The sequence below is a fragment of the Bombina bombina genome, chromosome 1, assembly GCF_027579735.1.
Source record: "Bombina bombina isolate aBomBom1 chromosome 1, aBomBom1.pri, whole genome shotgun sequence".
Classification (NCBI taxonomy): domain Eukaryota; kingdom Metazoa; phylum Chordata; class Amphibia; order Anura; family Bombinatoridae; genus Bombina; species Bombina bombina.
This window is the reverse complement of record NC_069499.1, coordinates 1270513554-1270533476: the sequence shown is the minus strand read 5'-3', so window position 1 is coordinate 1270533476 and position 19923 is coordinate 1270513554. Positions and strand designations below refer to the sequence as shown.

General features: G+C 36.7%; 1 protein-coding gene across 1 annotated transcript in view; it reads right to left on the bottom strand.

Moving 5' to 3' along the window:
- The window catches only part of BANP (BTG3 associated nuclear protein), a 1088809-nt gene that overhangs the window by 356192 nt on the left and 712694 nt on the right, over positions 1 to 19923 (bottom strand). The window contains exon 9 of the mRNA XM_053701244.1: positions 1265 to 1395. Within this exon, the coding sequence (XP_053557219.1) occupies positions 1265 to 1395 (131 nt within the window). The remainder of the gene's footprint in view (positions 1 to 1264; positions 1396 to 19923) is intronic.

The window sequence follows — 19923 nt, the reverse complement described above, 5'->3', positions numbered from 1 at the left end:
TGGAAATGACAAATTTGCGTCATCGGACGTACCTTTGCGGCAAAAACATTTTTGTGCCAAGAATGACGCAATAAACTTTGGCATTTTGCGCCCTCCCGAGCCTAATTTTGCCTGCAAATTTTATTGAAAAAACAGTCAATTGAAAAAAAGACTATACCCCAGGTAAGAAAAATATTTTCCCAAATATGAAACTGAAAAAGTCTGCAAAAGGAAATATACATAAACCTGACTCATGGCAAATATAAGTACAATACATATATTTAGAACTTTATATTAATACATAAAATGCCAAACCAAAGTGCCAAACCATAGCTGAGAGTGTCTTAAGTAATGAAAACATACTTACCGAAAGACACCCATCCACATATAGCAGATAGCCAAACCAGTACTGAAACAGTTATCAGTAGAGGTAATGGAATATGAGAGTATATCGTTGATCTGAATAAGGGAGGTAGGAGATGAATCTCTACGACTGATAACAGATAACCTATGAAATAGATCTCCCGTGAGGAAAACCATTGCATTCAATAGGTGATACTCCCTTCACAACCCTCTGACATTCACTGTACTCTGAGAGGAATCAGGCTTCAAAATGCTGAGAAGCGCATATCAATGTAGAATCTAAGCACAAACTTACTTCACCACCTCAATAGGAGGCAAAGTTTGTAAAACTGAATTGTGGGTGTGGTGAAGGGTGTGTTTATAGGCATTTTGAGGTTTGGGAAACTTTGCCCCTCCTGGTAGGATTGTATATCCCATACGTCACTAGCTCATGGACTCTTGCCAATTACATGAAAGAAAAACTGAGTAAACTAAACTAAACTAAACAAAGTTATTTTCACCATGATACCCTTGTGACTTCTCAGGATATGTATGGACACCCTGCCTTCTCTGAACAAATATGCCTTGTATCTTGTACTATCACATACTCATTACACTCCAGTTGTATTATGTTCGCTGGGGAGTGCTAAACACCCCAATGATTGCTAAACACCCCAATGATTACTGTAGCTACCCAAAGTTTCAAAGGTGTCAGCAGCCATACATTTGTACAGTCTATTTTTATTTTTACATGCCATGTAACAAGGAGAGAGATAAAGGGCAGAGAAAGGAGTTAAATAACAAAAGGCAGATTGTAATGTGTATATGGTATATTTTTGTCATTTTTTTTTCTAGTGTTTATGGTCATACTGACATCATGAACTGTAGTGTAACTGAGTGTCTTTAGGAAATATATACAGTAAGAAACATAATGAACACATACTACTTGAACTTGTCCATCTTCTCCAATCTGATGGATCTGGACCTGCTGGGCATTGGCTAATGCATAATGGAGGGCCTGGGGCTGTCCCTGTTGCATGTCACTGGAAGAAGACACAGTGTTCTGTACAACCTCTGAAAAACAAAACACATATAACCTATCATTAGGAGAGGCTTACAGCTAAAACCTGCTGAATCTGACTAAACTGTGTTGAATAGTAACTTTCATGAAGATGTGTGTACATATTTGCACATGCAAACAAATGAGAGATGTTCATACCCCACTGCCAACATCACAAAGCTTATGAGAAAGATCTTCCAATTATAAATGATAATAATAATAATACATTTTGCAAACTAAATTTTTTTTTAAAAAAAAAGTTTTACAATATTATCATATATATTATAAGTGCAGCAATTTAAATATTTAATATTTATTTTATGTAAATTTCACATAACAAATTAGCAATTACACAAAGATGAACAATGTACATAGTAATGAAGTATAGTACATAAGAGAAAAGTAAGTTATAATCGACATTGGCTGTCATTTGGGCAAATACATTTTAAAAGTGAAATATATCCTAGATTTAGACAATACTAAACTACACCTTGTGTGTCATATCTATGACTTACTGACACCATCTCTCCAGCAGGTATCAGCAGCAATTGGGGATAAAATGTCAGCCTTTGTAGGGTTAAATAAACCTACTTAGCAGTTTTAGGTTAGTTTCTAGAATCTTTGCTAAAATAGATGATCTCACAGTGGTTTTAAAAATCGCATTCCAGTCTTTATGCAAAAGAATGACCTGTAATTGGTGTAGGATGTCTGTAATGGAGGATGTTGCATAGAAAGAAGAGAGTAGGGTAGACATAAATTATGAGAATAAAAGCAGCAGATATAGTTGTCTAGTTTTTTAGATTTCTCTTTTTGCATTGTGAAAAAATACTTTAGTTGATGGTAGAGAAACTATGGTAACCAGCAGCAACTACCTAAGCTTGAGGTGAGGTCAATAAACACCTTGATATGTTACTATAAAATGTTTAGCTATACATGTAGTATAATTTCATGATTTATTTTACCCCTTTTTATACAATTTAGCTTTGACTAGGCATGTGCAATTTGTTTTGTTCTGAATCAAAATTCGGACAAGATTCGGGTGATTCAGAGATTTCGATGTATCCGAATCACCCTAGTTACAAAACTAATCCGAATTAATTTGTAATGAAACATCCAAATTAGTTTGGATTCATTTGTTTTATTCGAATGGCCATGGCGCGAAAGTCTGACTCTCTGGACTAATCACAAATCCTTTTCCATATTTATTATATAAAAAAAAAACAATAGAGATATATTACAATTAAATATAGTGAGATAGAACAGTGAAATAATTCCTTTTGCGTTGGTTAGACCCATCCGAATCAACGTAAAGTAACAGAACAAATGAACCTGAACATAACGAACTTACGAATGCATCTGAAACGAATGACTGATATAATGAATCAATCCGAATGCTTTTGAAAACAAATGACTGCTTTATAATGAATCAATCTGAATGCAACAAAACAAAATTAAAAAATACTGAACCCATACGAAACTAAATTTTCAGACGTCCACATGTCTAGCTCTGAGAATTGCGGATTTTCAAGGAAAATTGTGGAAATATAAACTGCAGATGTATCAGGCTAACCCTGCTACATATATTTATCTTAGTAAATAACAAAATATCAGTGCACAAGTATAGTTTAGGTAGGCAAAAAGTCAAATTAGACCAGTAAATATAGTAAATATTAAACTAAAATTATAAAAAGGAGAAAAAGTACTGGAAAAATAGCACTCTTGCCTTAAACCTCAATTGAAAAAAACAATGGCCATAAATTAATATGACCATCCATACAGGTGGAGTAAAACATTAACACATAAGTAACTAGTGTCAAAATAATTACTTTATTGCACTATAAGATAAGTAGTGCAGGTAAACCTACATACAATAATATATATATATATATATAGCAGTGAACAAAACAATATAAATAAATTATAATAAACAACATAAATAATAAAAAATAGAACCCTGAAAAAAGTAATCAGTGTTCCAGACTAAATGTCCAAAGGGATTTTACCACACTGGATTGTTGTTTCCTGAGTACTGTGTTGTTTAATCCCAAGAGAAACAAAAAAGTCTTTTGTTGAAGTCCTCTGATCCAATTATTAAGGAGGTACTGAATTTGAACAAAGACAATTGTAATCCTGGTGTCGTTCCGCTTACAATTAAACACTGCTCAATGTCCACACATTATGGGCTTGTTTAACAGGTCTAGGATTAAACCGTGCTCACAATCCGTAAAGCAAGGAGAGAGGCTGTAAAGTAAGGCTCTGCTACTTACGCTGAAAAGCTAGCAGTATATGACTGTCAGAAGGCTTCCGGAACGCCAACACTGAACTGCCAATACTACCGAGCAAAAGACTGACACAACAAAGCAGGTGACTAGAACCTGATAGCCACTAAAGTTTACTATTATTCAGCACAATTGCATCCCAGTGCATAGATGTGTTGAGCTAGTTTCTTCGTTCTCCAGTAAAGGTAAGTCCTGTGGGGTGTGTGGATAACACCTGTTCCAGGGAACTAATAAAGAAAGTTGCCTTACGATCGTTTCCCCTAATTGGCTTCATCAGGGCTTGTAATTTGCATTATTCCTCAGCTGCCTTAAATAGCAATCTAATTGAGGATGTGAATAAAAAGATTTCTACTACATAAAGAATGAATAAGGTTCACTGCTAATCAAAAGTTACAAATATTTCAATATATCACAAAAATAGACACTATTTAACCATATGTGCACAAATGCAACTATTGTATTTAAAGGTGCTGGACAACTGGAATCGACTATAAAACAAACACTTGGTAATAGGCATTATTGCCAGTTAATTTAATCAATAGTTGTCTGCTTTTTAAACCTTTATAACTCTCATTTTAGAGAATGTACAGAACAAATCCTGGATTTAAAGATACAGGACACCAAATGTAAACAACCACTAGGTAGATATAAATGTATATATAGATGATATTTTGTGGACACAAATTAGGATTTATTGGCAAACACGCCAAAATGTATACATAAAGAAGTAACCTAAATTTTTCCGCTGTTGTGGCTAACACTACAGAAACTCATTATAATAATTCTGAATTATAAAATGCAGAACAACCTGATATGCATATTACAGTGACCAAATATTGCAAAAACACTGCAAACATTTGTCAAGAATTGTATAATGTAAAGAACCTGCCTATATCATAAAGATAAATAAAAGTACACTTTACAAAAAGGGAGAATATAAAAGTTTCTCATTCAAACCCCCTGGAGATAACGTATCTAGGTTGAAGATCCATCGGCTCTCATGCTTTAATAATACTTTATCAAGACCCCCCTCTAATACCCAAATTCACTTTCTCAATCCCTAAGACTTAAGGTTTTGGGCGAGGAATTATGATATATTTTAAAGTGTTGGGCTATACTAGAGGTTTTAACTTCATGTTCTATATCCCTTAGAAGTTCTAACGTTCTGTCATGTAGGGCTCTTGTAGTTTTGCCTAAGTAAAAAAGAGAACAGCCACATTTTGCTAAATAAATTACTCCTTCAGTTCTGCATGTTATTTTGGTTCTTATTTTAAATATACGCCCAGTCTTAGATACAAAATATCTAGCTTTCTGTATGTAATTGCACGCTTTGCAGCACTTGCAAGGAAAGCAACCTGGTTCTTGCTTGGTATTTTGTAACCAATTTGGTTTAGCTGGTGGTCTTGAGAAAAAACTTTTATACCAACTTGTCTCTTAAGTTAGGTGCCCTCCTGGACGTTACTGATGGATAATCCCCTATTATTTGTGCCAACTCATTGTCAGTCTGTAATAGAGGCCATTGTTTTTAAAGTATACTTTGTATGTCCTTCCACCCCTCATTGTATTGAGTAATGAACCTTATTCTCCTTTCTGGTTGCATTTTACTAGATGAGGTACGATATAGACTGTCACTTTGACTCATATTGCTGACCCCCTTTACCCATTTTTTATAACTCTGTTTAAATATCCCCATTCCTTAAATCTCTTGATTAATTGACTAGACTCTTTTTTTAATTCATTTTCACTAGTGCAGTTGCGCCTTGCACTTATAAATTGTGATACTGGAATCCCTGCCAATAAAGAGTAAGGGTGATGACTATCAGCCCTAAATAAACTGTTAGTTGATGTTGGCTTCCTAAAGATTTTAGCCATTAGTTTATTATTAACTCTATAGATATTCAAATACAGAAACTCTATCTCAGTGATACTATACTTAAGTGTGAATCTAAGATTCATCTCTTCATTATTAAGACTCTTGACAAAGTCTATCAAATGATTCTCATTTCCCTCCCAGATAAGCAGCATGTCATCAATGTAGCGTGGAAGGTCAATGTCGAAGACAAAATTAGATTCCCAAAATCCCAAGTAGAGGCACGCATAAGAAGGAGCAAATTTTGCCCCCATTGCTCTGCCTCTAATTTGGATATAAAACCTATTGTCACAGACAAAAAAAGGTATGTTCCAGAGCAAATTGTAAAAGTTCAACAAGAAAATTAGTATGACTCCTCTCTGATTTAAGTAAAAATATACTGCCTGTATTGCCCTATCATGAGGGATACTAGAATAGAGTGATTCCACATCTATGGTGGCCAAAGAAGTATCACCCGATATTGAAATATCTTGAATTTTGTCTCAACAAAGGGCTGCAAAAAATGATCTATGTATTCAACAATATTCTCTAGAGGTCCCTGTATCCCTGCCACAATGGGATGTCTTGGAGGATAATTCACTCTCACTTTACGTACTTTAGGGATAGTGTAAAATGTGGGGACCTTAGGGTGAGTTGGCAACAAGAATTCAAACTGACTTACTAATAATATTGTTATCAAGTGCACTTAACAATATTTTTTCCAGTTTGGACACAATAGCATTCATAGGATTTTGATCTAACTTACGATATTGATTAATGTCATTGAGCTGTCTGCTACACTCACTATGATATAGAGACGTAACCTGGACTACTATGTTGCCTCCTTTGTCCGATGATTTAATAGTTAGGTCTGTATTTTGTTGAAGTTCAAAAACAGCTTGTCGCTCATCTTGTTGTAAGTTATCCCATATTATCTCATTGTCACCCAATGCTTTAATCTCTCTTTCCACCAGTCTGACGAAAGCCTCCACCACAGAGACTTTTGAGTGTGCAGGCATGAATTTGGATTTAACTTTGAGCCCGGTACTGAGCTGAGTTTGTGAGACATTGTCATCCTCAGATTCTAAAAGTAATGACATTTATATATATATTTCTCTTATTGGCTTCAGAAGATTACAGGTGCCAAACAATGCACTTTATAGTAACATAACAACCTTGTCTAGCCTTGTTGCTTGGATTGGTTCTTCCAAATAAGGCAAGTGGTGGGTAGAGTTTGGCTAATGAAAAACTGCTGTAGCAAATAAGATGTTGATTTATTTTTGTTTTACCTTGGCTGATTTGTTACTCTATAACAAAACAGAAATATTTAACATTTAATTGCCTTTCCTTCTTTTGCATGATATTTATGGGAACAATGTGCCATTAAAACTGTACTGGGGAAAAAAGTGCAGAGGCTGCTCAGGGATTTCAGAAAATGATATATTTGATGTCTGCTGAGACTTGCTAGAGGGTCACCATAAGATTAGCAGTACACAGGGGAACGGACAGGAAGAGGATACATCCTTTCATTACAAATGTACAGGAGACCATCAATTACAACAGCGTAAGTCCTTCTTTTAGATATAATACCTGTAGTTTAAGCTAATGTTTAAGAGAGTATTTTGTGACATATTTATTCCCCTCAGAGGCTGTTGCCATTGGTAACATAAAACAATCTTGTTAAAGATTTAACTAAAAAGAGGAAGGCAATGTCAACAAAACATATTATGATTTATGTTTATGAGCTTATACTTATAAGCTAATGTAAAACAAAGCACAACATATCCTGCTTCCATGATTTACATCATTATATATATAATTGTGTCATACTAATTATTCAGTGCTTATTTAGAGTTTAGAGTGGCAGTATGTGTCTCATACATAATGGATAGACTGGCTTGTAAGCCTACATGCTAAAAAGGAGGGAATAGAAAATTATGAGAAATGGAAAGGGACATGAGGTGAGAACTCAGAGAAATATGTTAGTGTGGGATGTACCCATCACATAACATTAGTAATTTTAGAGAATGCTCTGAATACTTAAGGCAAGACTTGTGGACCAATGCTGAGAATTCCACATGCAGTCCTACAAAAGTCCTGTAGACAGGAAGTTGAGGAGGTAACAAGAGAGGAAGAAAAGAACAGGTCTTAGGCACTGGGCATGGGGTGAGCATAATGGCAAGGGCAGAGATATTGGAATGTACAGTGTTATTGAGGAACTTGTATGTTATGGACAAGATTTTGAATTATATGCTTGAAGCATAAGGAAATCAATGGAGGTGCAAACAGAGAGGTGCAGCCTGGGAGATCAGAAAAGTTGCCATTTTCTAGGTGGTATATGACAAGTGAATGGATCTTACTCGTGTCTTGTGTAAGTGCCAACATTTAGAGCTATTTTAAAGACTGAATCAGCAGGAATTGGCCAAGGACAGGAAAACGTTCTGACTCTACTGTGACACTAGGCAGCTGGCATACGGTGCTGGTGTGATGACAGTGTTGTCAGCATATATTGAGATTTCAAGGGTAGTGATATACTATGAAAGGGGAAAAAGAAGGGGGCTCAGATTTGGAGATGTTAAGCATTAATGACAAGATATAAAGGATGATACTTGATACATTGTTAGTGAGGGAAGTGAGCAAGGGGTGAGGATACGTCTGTTGCAGGTGGATTTGGGTGTCGTCAGAATACATGTGATATAAAGAAGAAACATGGAAGTTTAATAATGAACCTAGAGATGATGTGTAGATTGGTAAGAGAAGGGGACTGATAACAGAGCCTTGAGGCACATGAAAAAAGAGCTGTAAAAAGTCAAAAGACAGGCAGAGAATGAAAGACTGAATGTACAGTTCCAAAAGAAGGCTGTGTTGCAAGTGCCAGCAGATTGGAGGATTTGGGACATAAGAAAGTTTTCAACAATGTTGAAAAATGTAAATAGATTGAGAAGTATTAACAGAGAAATGTGGCCTTTAGACTTGTCTGCAAGCAGGCTGTTTGTTACTTTAAGATACATAAGCCTATTTTTTAAGGTATGGCTAAATCAATATTATCCTAGTAGTTATGAAAAAAAACTATTAAAACAGATGTATGTGATGTATAATAATGTTTACATTATAATTAAAGTTGCTCATTCAGAAAGAAAATGCAATACTTTTTATACAATGATGGATTAACTGGATCCAGTTAAAGGCGTTAGTGCAAACCATAAATCTCTGTACCTTAGTGGGTGGCAATAGGGAGCAGATTTATGAATCAACATGAACAGCTGTTAACTGTCAGGGCTGAGAAAACTGGCAAATATAATTCTCAGTTGATGACAATGATGTGCCTTTAATGTTCACCTTCTCTGCAATACCAAGTTACTAGATTCAGTGCCCTGTAAAGATTATTTTTCATACAAGTTGCATAAAATAGCCAGAGAAGATGCTGAGAGAGCAGTCCTTTAGTGTGGTTTATTTCCTTCCTGTAACCTAATCACTGACCTAAGAAAGAACAATAATGTGTTTAGGGATAAGGGAGGGAAATTGTGTCACAAAAGGACTTGTATTAGTAGTTTGCCAGCTGTCCTTACAGATGTGAACAGAAGTGGTTTTTCACTTTCCAAAGCAACGGAGGTCAAAACAAACATTATTATATGTATGGAAAACTTTATTTAAACAGAATAAATTGCACACACAAACAAAACACTTAACAGGATAAACCTACATGGAAAATAATATAGTATAATTAAGATTGATACAAGTAGCAGCTATAAGAAAACAATGTAAAAAGGAGACTGTGTCCCATGAAACCTGAGTGAATAATCCACAAGGGGCATATGAATCAGGCAATAAGAACAAATATGGAATCCTAATGAAAATCCGTTATCTATAAAATTGTTTGTATGACCTGAAGTCTTCTTCACAGGCCTCTCAATGAAACGCAGCTCTCCAAATTCTCTGGCCATGTAAAAGTAATATTTATTCATTTTTAAACATTTTCCATAAAGAAAAACAAACACAAACATGAATAGGACACAGCTTGAAGGGAGGATATGTCAACAGTTATAAATCACCATAATGTAAACTCTCTGGCTCTTCATTTACAATTTTGATATGTGAGAGAATCCCTGGCACTTGGTGTGAGCCTGCACAGCTGAGCTGTTCCGAGTAAACGTACAGTTGTTTTATTTAGTGCAGTGGGAGGTGCCGGGGTTAATTTGGACACAATCTTCTAAAGTGATTTAACATTGCTGGCACTTTTCAGGTACAAATCACCTATTAACTCTTGTACTGATCACTATAATTTACTCAATGTCATCATTTTCAAAGCTCTTAAAGGGACACTGTACCCAAATTTTTTCTTTCGTAATTCAGATTGAGCATGCCATTTTAAGCAACTTTCTAATTTACTCCTTTTATCAAATTTTCTTCATTCTCTTGGTATCTTTATTTGAAATACAAAAATGTACGTTTAGATGCCGGCCCATTTTTGTTGAACAACCTGGGTTGTCCTTGCTGATTGGTGGATAAATTCATTCACCAATAAAAAAGTGCTGTCCAGAGTACTGAACCCAAAACAAGCTTAGATGCCTTCTTTTTCAAATAAAGATAGCAAGAGAACAAAGAAAAATTGATAATAGGAGTAAATTAGAAAGTTGCTTAAAATTGCATGTTCTCTTGGCTCTGAGTTCCGGAGGAGGAGCTCAGGTGTGTGGTCATGCAAGACACCTGCTCTGACTTACCTCTCTTCAAGCCTGCTGGCGGGAAATCTGCGCCTCAACCCTCAGACCAAGGGTGGCTTGGGTGTCTGAAAACCATCGCTATCGGAACCTGTCTTAGTGCCATTCCAAAGCACTAAATTGCATTTAGTAGTCCTTATATAGACTTATAAAAACCCCTGTAAAATCCTTCGCTCAGATACTAAAAACTATGTAACTATTAACAAACTTGTTATACTAAGTATCGAAAGAAGCGCAGGGGGACTGATCCTTGGCTAACCAGTATACCTGTTATCCGCATCTTGCCGAACTCCCCTTCCCAGGTGCTAATGTCTATTTGTGGACATACTGGTTTTAAGGGCTAAACCCTATCTGAACTTTCAAACGAAAACTGGGTCAGCCTAAAAATAACAATCATCTTTTACCGACTGCTGATATTCCAGTTTTAGCCTTACCTGGCCCTTTGGAACAATGGAGATGAGTCCGGTACTCTGAACAGATACTGGCCTGAGACTCCTTCAAGCCCATTGACCCCTGTATGTTATATTTGACTCGGGGCGAAGACCTTGAACAGCGGGACGGCGCGGATTTGGTTGGCAGCTGACACACACTCTGATCCACAGCGTCTTGAGCGTCAGGACAAAGCAGTGGCGTAGTGATATCCTGGGCGCTGACTCTCACTGGCGCGGGCTCTCCCTCCCACCGATGCTGCGTGAGGGACCCGGGCCACGTCTTCTTGCTGCGCAGCCCAACCTGACACAAGCAGCTGCTGCCTCTCGACGCTGGAATCAGGCTTCTTACTACCAGGTGGCGTGATTCAGGACTCTGCCAACTTCTTCTCTGTCTATCCGGTGCTTCCCCTCCCACCGGTGCTGCGTGTAGGGGAGGCCCGGTTTTTGCTCTGAGAAGGGTCGCCCCAGTCATTCTACACTCCCGGCTAGGAGTTGGTAAAGTATAAGATATTCCAAGTGACTTGCCCATGCACTTCTTCAGAAAATACAAACATTAGCCTCTGCATAAACTTTGTTTAATATCCTCATCTGCATGTCACAAGTTTGGCAGTTAAAAACAATCCTTGCTTGAAACACACTGACTTTCTTTGCCTCCTCCATAAAAATTGACATGAAGAAGGTTACCTCAGGGATGAATTCTCTCTAAGCTCTTCTGTTAAAACTCTGGGTTAAAAAGGAAGAAAAAATATAAAAAAAAAAAACAGAAGGGGTAAAAAAGGGAAGAGCTGAGTAATTGGAAGGATATTTTAATTTTGTCTAGTTAATTAACATATAACTGCCTCTATCATTAAGAAATTATCTGCTGCAATTATGAACTTAAACACACACAGTTCAAATTTTGCTTAGATTCTTGGAAAAACAAGACTCAGGGAATTTGTAAATTGTTTATTGTTGTTGACTGCTATGTACATCTAACTATTTTCTCCCTCCCTGCATGTAATCTTGTACATATTAACCTAAGATATAACTTTGCTTCAACATATTGCTAATTTAATTAGCCTTGCTTCTATAAAAAATACTGCTGTGTTTAATCACCTGAAGGGGCATTAGAAGGTTAACTTTTCTGTTATACTTAGTCCCAATAGGATAGGTTAAGATTGAGATTTAAGTTAAGAAATCTCTCTAAACTAGCAGAAATGAGATCCCCTACAGCTGTCTGGATATTATATAAAGTATGTCATATTCAACTTAAGGTATAGACACCTGAGGAATTAATATATTGAGCACACAATATACTCCAGTGCAGGTGTAAAGCTATAAGTTTTCTTATGGTTGTTAAAAAATAGATATATACCTGGTTGATGTCTGCTATAACTATGTGGTCTTGAGCAATTTAAATCACAAAACATAAACCTTGCTCAAATGTTCTAAAAGAGAAGTTAGGAGTGGGGGAAATAGGAGGTGAAGGAGGAACAGCAGGATAGGGGGAACCCATATTTTGGTATTGCTTGCTGTTCTTCTGTGCTAGTAACTATTTTTTTCTATCCTTCTAACTAACCCTACGCATAATAATTTAAGATACTAACTGCAAGTTGACTTGTTTCTGCTCTGAATTTAAACATAGAAGTGTTTAAACTCCCTGTAGAGGAGGTAATTTGCAAAGTATATCTTACAAAACTATTCATCAATCACAAAAATAACTTGTTTTGCTGTAGCAGGTATTTGAGGATTTACCTGGGCTTCTTCCCTGTTAACTATTATATAGGCTTAGATTATAAGCCTAAAGTGAGCTCTAAGGCTGAGTATTATTCTGTAATTTAAAAAAGACATACTGCAGCAACTAACATGGGTCACAGATACTAAGGTACTAATGTACTTCACACATTAAACTATATACTATTTCAAATAAGAGTTGTGTTAGTGGAATAGTAACAACCTTTATTAATTAGATTAATAGGCCAGCTACAGTATAAATTGACTTGTGCTGGCAACTATGAGCTTATTGAGATAGACTCAGGTTTACCGATCTAATCCTGCTGTTGATGGGCCAGATAGTTTAACTCTCTTACTTTATCAGATAAATTAATCTATATAAATGTAAAGCATTAATTTTGCTAAATATCTAGTTCGTCTCACATATAAAATCCTCTTCTAGGGTAACTGGAAGTTAGGCCATAAAACTGCCCCACCAATTTACAAACTTAAATCAGGAGTATTTTTTGCCTGCCTGGAATGGATAAGTGAAAGCCGTTAAGTGGTTTAAATAGCTAGAACAGGCGAAACAGAATCAGGCTGTTTCAATCCTACCTAGTCATTGCTTGGTAGAACAGTCCATAGTTAAACACTTAAATAATTCACACACCCTCGCGGATCACTGTTTTAGGTGGATTTTTTTTTTTTGCACAAAATCACTGTTGGCATTTACACAATTCACCTTTTTGCACCCAGGTTAATAACATAGAGGTTAACCTCCTTAAATTCACCCTACATCTCCCTCCCCCCCTTTTTTTTTTTTTTTTTTCTTCTCTCCCCCCTTCCCCTCTCACTTTAGCAATTTACAATAACCTTCCCTCACACTATCACAGTCCACTCACTTACACTAATATAATCACGTTCACATTTTGACTTAGGGTCTATAACTCACAAGCTCTCACCCACACAGCTATTCACTCCCTTTACATAGTTCTCTTTTGTCCTATGGAAAGATTCCTTAATACTACCCCTAGAACTAATTTTCCAAGCATGGCAGGCAGAGGTAAGGATAAAAAAAACCAAAGGAGTCTCAGAAAATGTATCAGATATCACTATACCTAGTACCAACCCTGCTACAGAGACTTTAAATATTCAAAATTTGGTCTCTAATATATCAGAAGCATTAACTCCTAAATTTGAAACCCTGAGATCTGAGATAAAACAGGATATAGTACAACTTTCCCAGGAAATAAGGCAATTCTCAAGCAGATTACAGGAGGCAGAACAGAGGGTTTCGGACCTAGAGGATCTTACCACCTCGCATAGCTCCAATCTAGAAGAAAATAATTTCAAAATCCAAAAATTAATGTTAAAAATCGAAGACCTTGAAAATAGATCTCGTAGGAACAATATAAGGATTATAGGAATACCTGAGGGCAAAAAATACGAAGATCTCTCCTTGTTTGTTGCTCAAACTCTAGTACAACTCTTAGAAATGCCTCCTTCTCACATAATAATTGAAAGGGCTCATAGAATAGGCCCACCCCCAACTGACAATAGAACAAATAGGCCCAGACCAGTAATTGTGCGTTTCCTAAATTATAATAACAAAACTAATATACTTCAACAATTTAAAAAGAAACAACCAATCAGCTTAGATGGTGCCAAAATGTTATTGTTTCAAGACTTCTCAGCTGAGACAGCCTCAAGGAGGAAAGAATTGGCACCAATATGCACAAAAATGATACAAAGAGGATATAAAGCGACACTATTATACCCACACAAACTCAGAATAATGGTCAGGGACAAGGTATATCTATTCGAAAATGCTCGCGAAGCTGAATTTTTTTTTTCTGAAATAGAATCTAAAACTTAAAGAGTGTGTAGATAGACAGCAATAAATGGATAACAACTAGGTTAATAGGCCTCAATAGAAATGACATGGGTTTTTATAAATTAAAGCAGTCCTCTGAGGACCATTATCGGACTAAGAACTCAGCAGGGGAAACTTCCCTGCTGAGTATTGAATTGAGATGTTATGGAGTTCTGAATAAATATTTGGAACAATTCTTTTTTTTGCCCTCTCTCTCCCCCTTTCTCCCCTCGGGGGGAGGGGGTGGGGGGGATCTCTCCTTCTCCCCCCCCCCCCTCCCCTTTTTTTTTTTTTTTATTTGTTGTTCCCCTCCTCCTCTCGCCCCCATTCCTGTCTTCTGCCACATTTTGCCCTATCTATATTAACAGATGGTTAAAAGACTAGATAGAATTAAACTTATATCATGGAACATAGGTGGTATTTCGACCCCCATTAAAAGGAAAGCAATTGTTTCCCATTTGAGAAAAATGCAAGCAGATCTTGCATTCCTGCAAGAAACACATCTAGACATGGATGAAATTAAAAAAATGAAAGGCTCCTGGGTTAAAGAGGTTGTTGCTTCTCCCAGTTTTGGAAGAAAAAGAGGGGTAGCCATTATGATTGGAAAAAGATTAAAATATGAGTTAATCCACTCTGAAAGGGACCCTGAGGGGAGGTTTGTGATGATGAAAATAAAAATTCAAGATCAATTGCTCACTCTCTGTAATATATATGCACCTAACACCCTGGATTATAGGTTTTGGGACACGCTGCAATCTAAAATATTAACTTACTCAGAAGGTTATGTAGTATTGGGTGGCGATTTCAATATGGCGCCGCAATCTCCCCTAGACAGGCTTCGGCAGATTAACAAACAAACAAAACAAAAAAGAGATAATCTTGAAGCAAAAATATTCAAAACTTTAACCCAGAATTTAGCTATTAAAGACATCTGGAGGATTCAAAATCCGGATGTCAGAGAATACACCTGCCTTTCTAAGGCTCACAAAACTCTATCCCGAATAGATATGTTTCTAATTGATGATAGATTATGTACATTGAATACCACTGCAGGTATAACTCATGTAACTTTATCCGATCACTCTCCTATTTTTTTAGAACTCCAGCTAAATCGGTCTATAAACTCCTCTACAAGATTTAGATTCCCTTATTATCTGATGAATGATTCCAAATTTAAGAACCATTTGATCAAGAAATTCAAGGAATACCTTCATTTTAACTCCGAATTTTCCGATCGCCCGGAAATATTCTGGGGAGCTGCTAAAGCAGTCCTCAGAGGCGAACTAACGGCTTATGCCGCAATGATATCTAAAAAATTGAAAAAAAGAGAGAAAGAGGTCACAAGTTCTGTGACTAATGCTTATAACCGCTACCTGCTGCAAAATACACCTTTTAACTGGGCTAAATATATAAAAGCCAAGAGCGAAAGAGATGCTATGGCATTATTAGTGGAAACACAGAAAGAACTGAGGTTTCAAGCCAAGCTCTACCGGTTTGGCAACAAATCAGGCAAATTATTAGCTAAGCTAGCCAAAGGCGATAATAAGCCTCCTATGATTGAAAAAATTCTTCATCAAGGGAACTTATTGGTAAACACAGAGGACATCTTAGAGGCTTTTACAGAATATTATAGAGACCAGTACTCTGCAAAAACTGCAGATAAAACTCAGTCTGATCAATTCTGGGGTCAGGTAAATTGTCCTCTAATTACAGCAGAAATGAACTCTATTCTTAATAGCCCAATCTCTATTGAAGAGGTTAGCAAAATAATTTTTGAATCACCAGTGAACAAAGCAGCAGGCCCAGATGGTCTTCCCAATGAGGTATATAAGATTTTGACCTCAGATATAGCTCCACATTTATGTAAAACATTTAATGAATTTTTCACTGAGGGCAATACTATACCAGCTGATTTTTCAGCTTCTTTCACAACTCTGCTTGCAAAGGGTGGTAAGGATCCTAGTCAAAAGGAATCCTATCGACCGATAGCCCTCTTGAACGCGGACTATAAGTTCCTTGCCTCAATTCTGGCACGCAGGCTTCAAGGTAGTCTTTTACACATCATTCATAAGGATCAAGCAGGGTTTATTCATGGCCTTAACTCAGCCTCCAAAATTAGGGAGGTTCTCCTGGTAACAGAATTCTTCCAAACCAGAGAGAGAGGGGAAGAGGGCAATAAGGATCTCGCAATAGTCGCTATTGACGCGGCTAAGGCATTCGACTCTGTCTATTTTAGCCACCTGTTTACCTCATTAGCCAAATTTGGATTTAGGGATAAATTTGTTAACTTTATACATAACTTGTATACATGTCCATCCACTAGACTGATAGTTAATAACTCATTATCCTCGAATATTGCTATTAAAAGGGGAACACGGCAGGGTTGTCCCCTGTCTCCCCTTCTCTTTGACATTGCAATAGAATCACTCGCTATAAAGATCCGACAGAGTATTGAGGGCATTAATTTGGGTGAACATACAATGAAGGCTGCGCTGTACGCGGATGACGTCCTTCTTTATATCTCAAATACAAAGTCGAATATACCCAAATTGCTTAGTATCATTCAACAATTTGGCTCCTTCTCAGGGTATATGGTAAACACCTCCAAATCGGAATTAATCTGGTTGAATAAAAATAAGGATTCAATTAAAGATAGCCCATTTAAAGAGGTTTCTGGGTCTTTTAAATACTTGGGTATTATCATACCAGTAAATTACACTGAGCTGTATAAAGCCAATATAACACTCATATTAACAATGATCTGTGAAAGGCTAAAATCTTGGCAAAGCTTACCTATCTCATTATCTGGAAGAATAGCCCTATACAAAATGATTCTCCTCCCGAAACTTTTGTACATATTACAAAACACTCCATTAATATTATACGGGAAATACATTAGGCTCATGATTTATAGTTTTTCGCTCATCTTTTTTATTTTTCTTTTTTCTTTTTCTGTTGCCTTGCCTGCTTATGTATTATTTAATGTATTAACTCCAATAAAAATGAAATTGAAAAAAAAAAAAAATTGCATGTTCTTTCTGAATTACAAAAGAAAAATTTTGGGTACAGTGTCCCTTTAAGGTGCATACAAATAATGTAAATATATATATATATATATATATATATATATATATATATATATATATATATATATTATCGTATCAGAAATTAAGAGCAGCATCAAAATAGATTTTCCACAAAACTATGACCCTTAATAGTGTTATTAAAGGGACATACAAGTGCAAAAATAAAATGTGTTTATTATTGAACTATAGCCCTGCAGAGGGGTTAAATATATAGTGAAAATCTGCTCCAGTGCAGCACTATTGGAAGCTGTCTGAACACATCGGGCCAGCCAATGGCAGGAGTCATATGCAGCTTTATAATAATTCTTGAAAAACAATGGGGTAAAGAATGTGAGGATTCAAGGCTGCAAACTATACAACCAAGAGGTTGTGAAAAAAGGGTACATACAAATAGCACTCATATCCTCATATAGAGAATTGGTTAGTATGGCGTGACATGTGTGTGAAAGAATTGACACATTAAAAATTAAACTTTAATAGTAAAGATTAAAAATTGGGCGCACTTTAAAAACCCTAGGCAACTAGTAGTTGATTAGTATAGTATGTCTGTCAATGATCAGACAAAATAGATTGATTATGACAGATAATTATTAGATCTCCTACTAAGGATTATTTTGATTCTGTAATCCTAGTAACCAATATCGTGCTTGTAATATCTGATTTATTACTTAAAGCTCAATAAAGAGTAAACTGTAAGTCAATTAATATTGACAGAATTTGAAATTGTCAGCTGGCCTATGGCTAGCTTATTCCATCTTATTGATTGTATAAGTTAATTCTAAATAGAGGTAGGAAATACAAACAACTATGTATTCCCATTCATGTATAATTGCTAACCTTGGACTTGTGTCACTATAAACTGTAAATGTGACTGTTGTGTTCTCCTTGATAAATATATTAGTCAGTTAGAGTAACTACATTCTAATCAATTTATATCAAGTACAGTGCTGTTATAAGGTCATAAATATTGGCTTATGTAAGCCTGTTATAACATCAATTATACAGATAATCTTTTGAGCATGCAGAAAACACAATTTATGCTTACCTGTTAAATCTATTTCTCTTGTGGTGTATCCAGTCCACGGATCATCCATTACTTGTGGGATATTCTCCTTCCCAACAGGAAGTTGCAAGAGGACACCCACAGCAGAGCTGCTATATAGCTCCTCCCCTAGCTGCCATATCCAGTCATTCGAAGGAAACAAGCCGAGAAAGGAGAAACCATAGGGTGCAGTGGTGACTGTAGTTTAATCTAAATTTTTGACCTGCCTTAAAATGACAGGGCGGGTCGTTGACTGGATACACCACAAGAGAAATAAATTTATCAGGTAAGCATAAATTGTGTTTTCTCTTGTAAGGTGTATCCAGTCCACGGATCATCCATTACTTGTGGGATACCAATACCAAAGCTAAAGTACATGGATGAAGGGATGGACAAGGCAGGTACTTAAACGGAAGGTACCACTGCCTGTAAAACCTTTCTCCCAAAAAAGCCTCCGAAGAAGCAAAAGTATCAAATTTGTAGAATTTGGAAAAAGTATGAAGCGAAGACCAAGTCGCCGCCTTGCAAATCTGTTCAACAGAAGCCTCATTTTTAAAGGCCCAAGTGGAAGCCACAGCTCTAGTAGAATGAGCTGTAATCCTTTCAGGAGGCTGCTGTCCAGCAGTCTCATAGGCTAAGCGGATTATGCTTCTTAGCCAAAAGGAAAGAGAGGTTGCCGAAGCCTTTTGACCTCTCCTCTGTCCAGAGTAAATCACAAACAAAGCAGATGTTTGACGAAAATCTTTAGTAGCTTGTAAGTAAAACTTTAAAGCATGAACCACGTTCAGATTATGTAAAAGACGTTCCTTCTTTGAAGAAGGATTAGGAAACAATGATGGAACAACAATCTCTTGATTGATATTCTTAGTAGATACCACCTTAGGCAAAAACCCAGGTTTTGTACGCGGAACTACCTTATCTGAATGAAAGATCAGAAAAGGAGAATCACATTGTAAAGCAGATAACTCGGAGACTCTACGAGCCGAGGAAATAGCCATCAAAAAAGAACTTTCCAAGATAAAAGTTTGATATCTATGGAATGAAGAGGTTCAAACGGAACCCCTTGAAGAACTTTAAGAACCAAATTTAAGCTCCATGGGGGAGCAACAGGTTTAAACACAGGCTTGATTCTAACCAACGCCTGACAAAACGCTTGAGCGTCTGGAACATCCGCCAGGCGCTTGTGCAAAAGAATAGACAGAGCAGAAATCTGTCCCTTCAAAGAACTAGCTGATAATCCTTTTTCCAAACCCTCTTGGAGAAAAGATAATATCCTGGGAATCCTAACCTTACTCCATGAGTAACTTTTGGATTCACAACAATAAAGATATTTACGCCATATCTTATGGTAGATTTTCCTGGTGACAGGCTTTCGTGCCTGTATTAAGGTATCAATGACTGACTCGGAGAAGCCACGCTTTGATAAAATCAAGCGTTCAATCTCCAGGCAGTCAGTCTCAGAGAAATTAGATTTGGATGATTGAAAGGACCTTGTAGTAGAAGGTCTCGTCTCAAAGGCAGAGTCCAAGGTGGAAAGGATGACATGTCCACTAGGTCTGCATACCAGGTCCT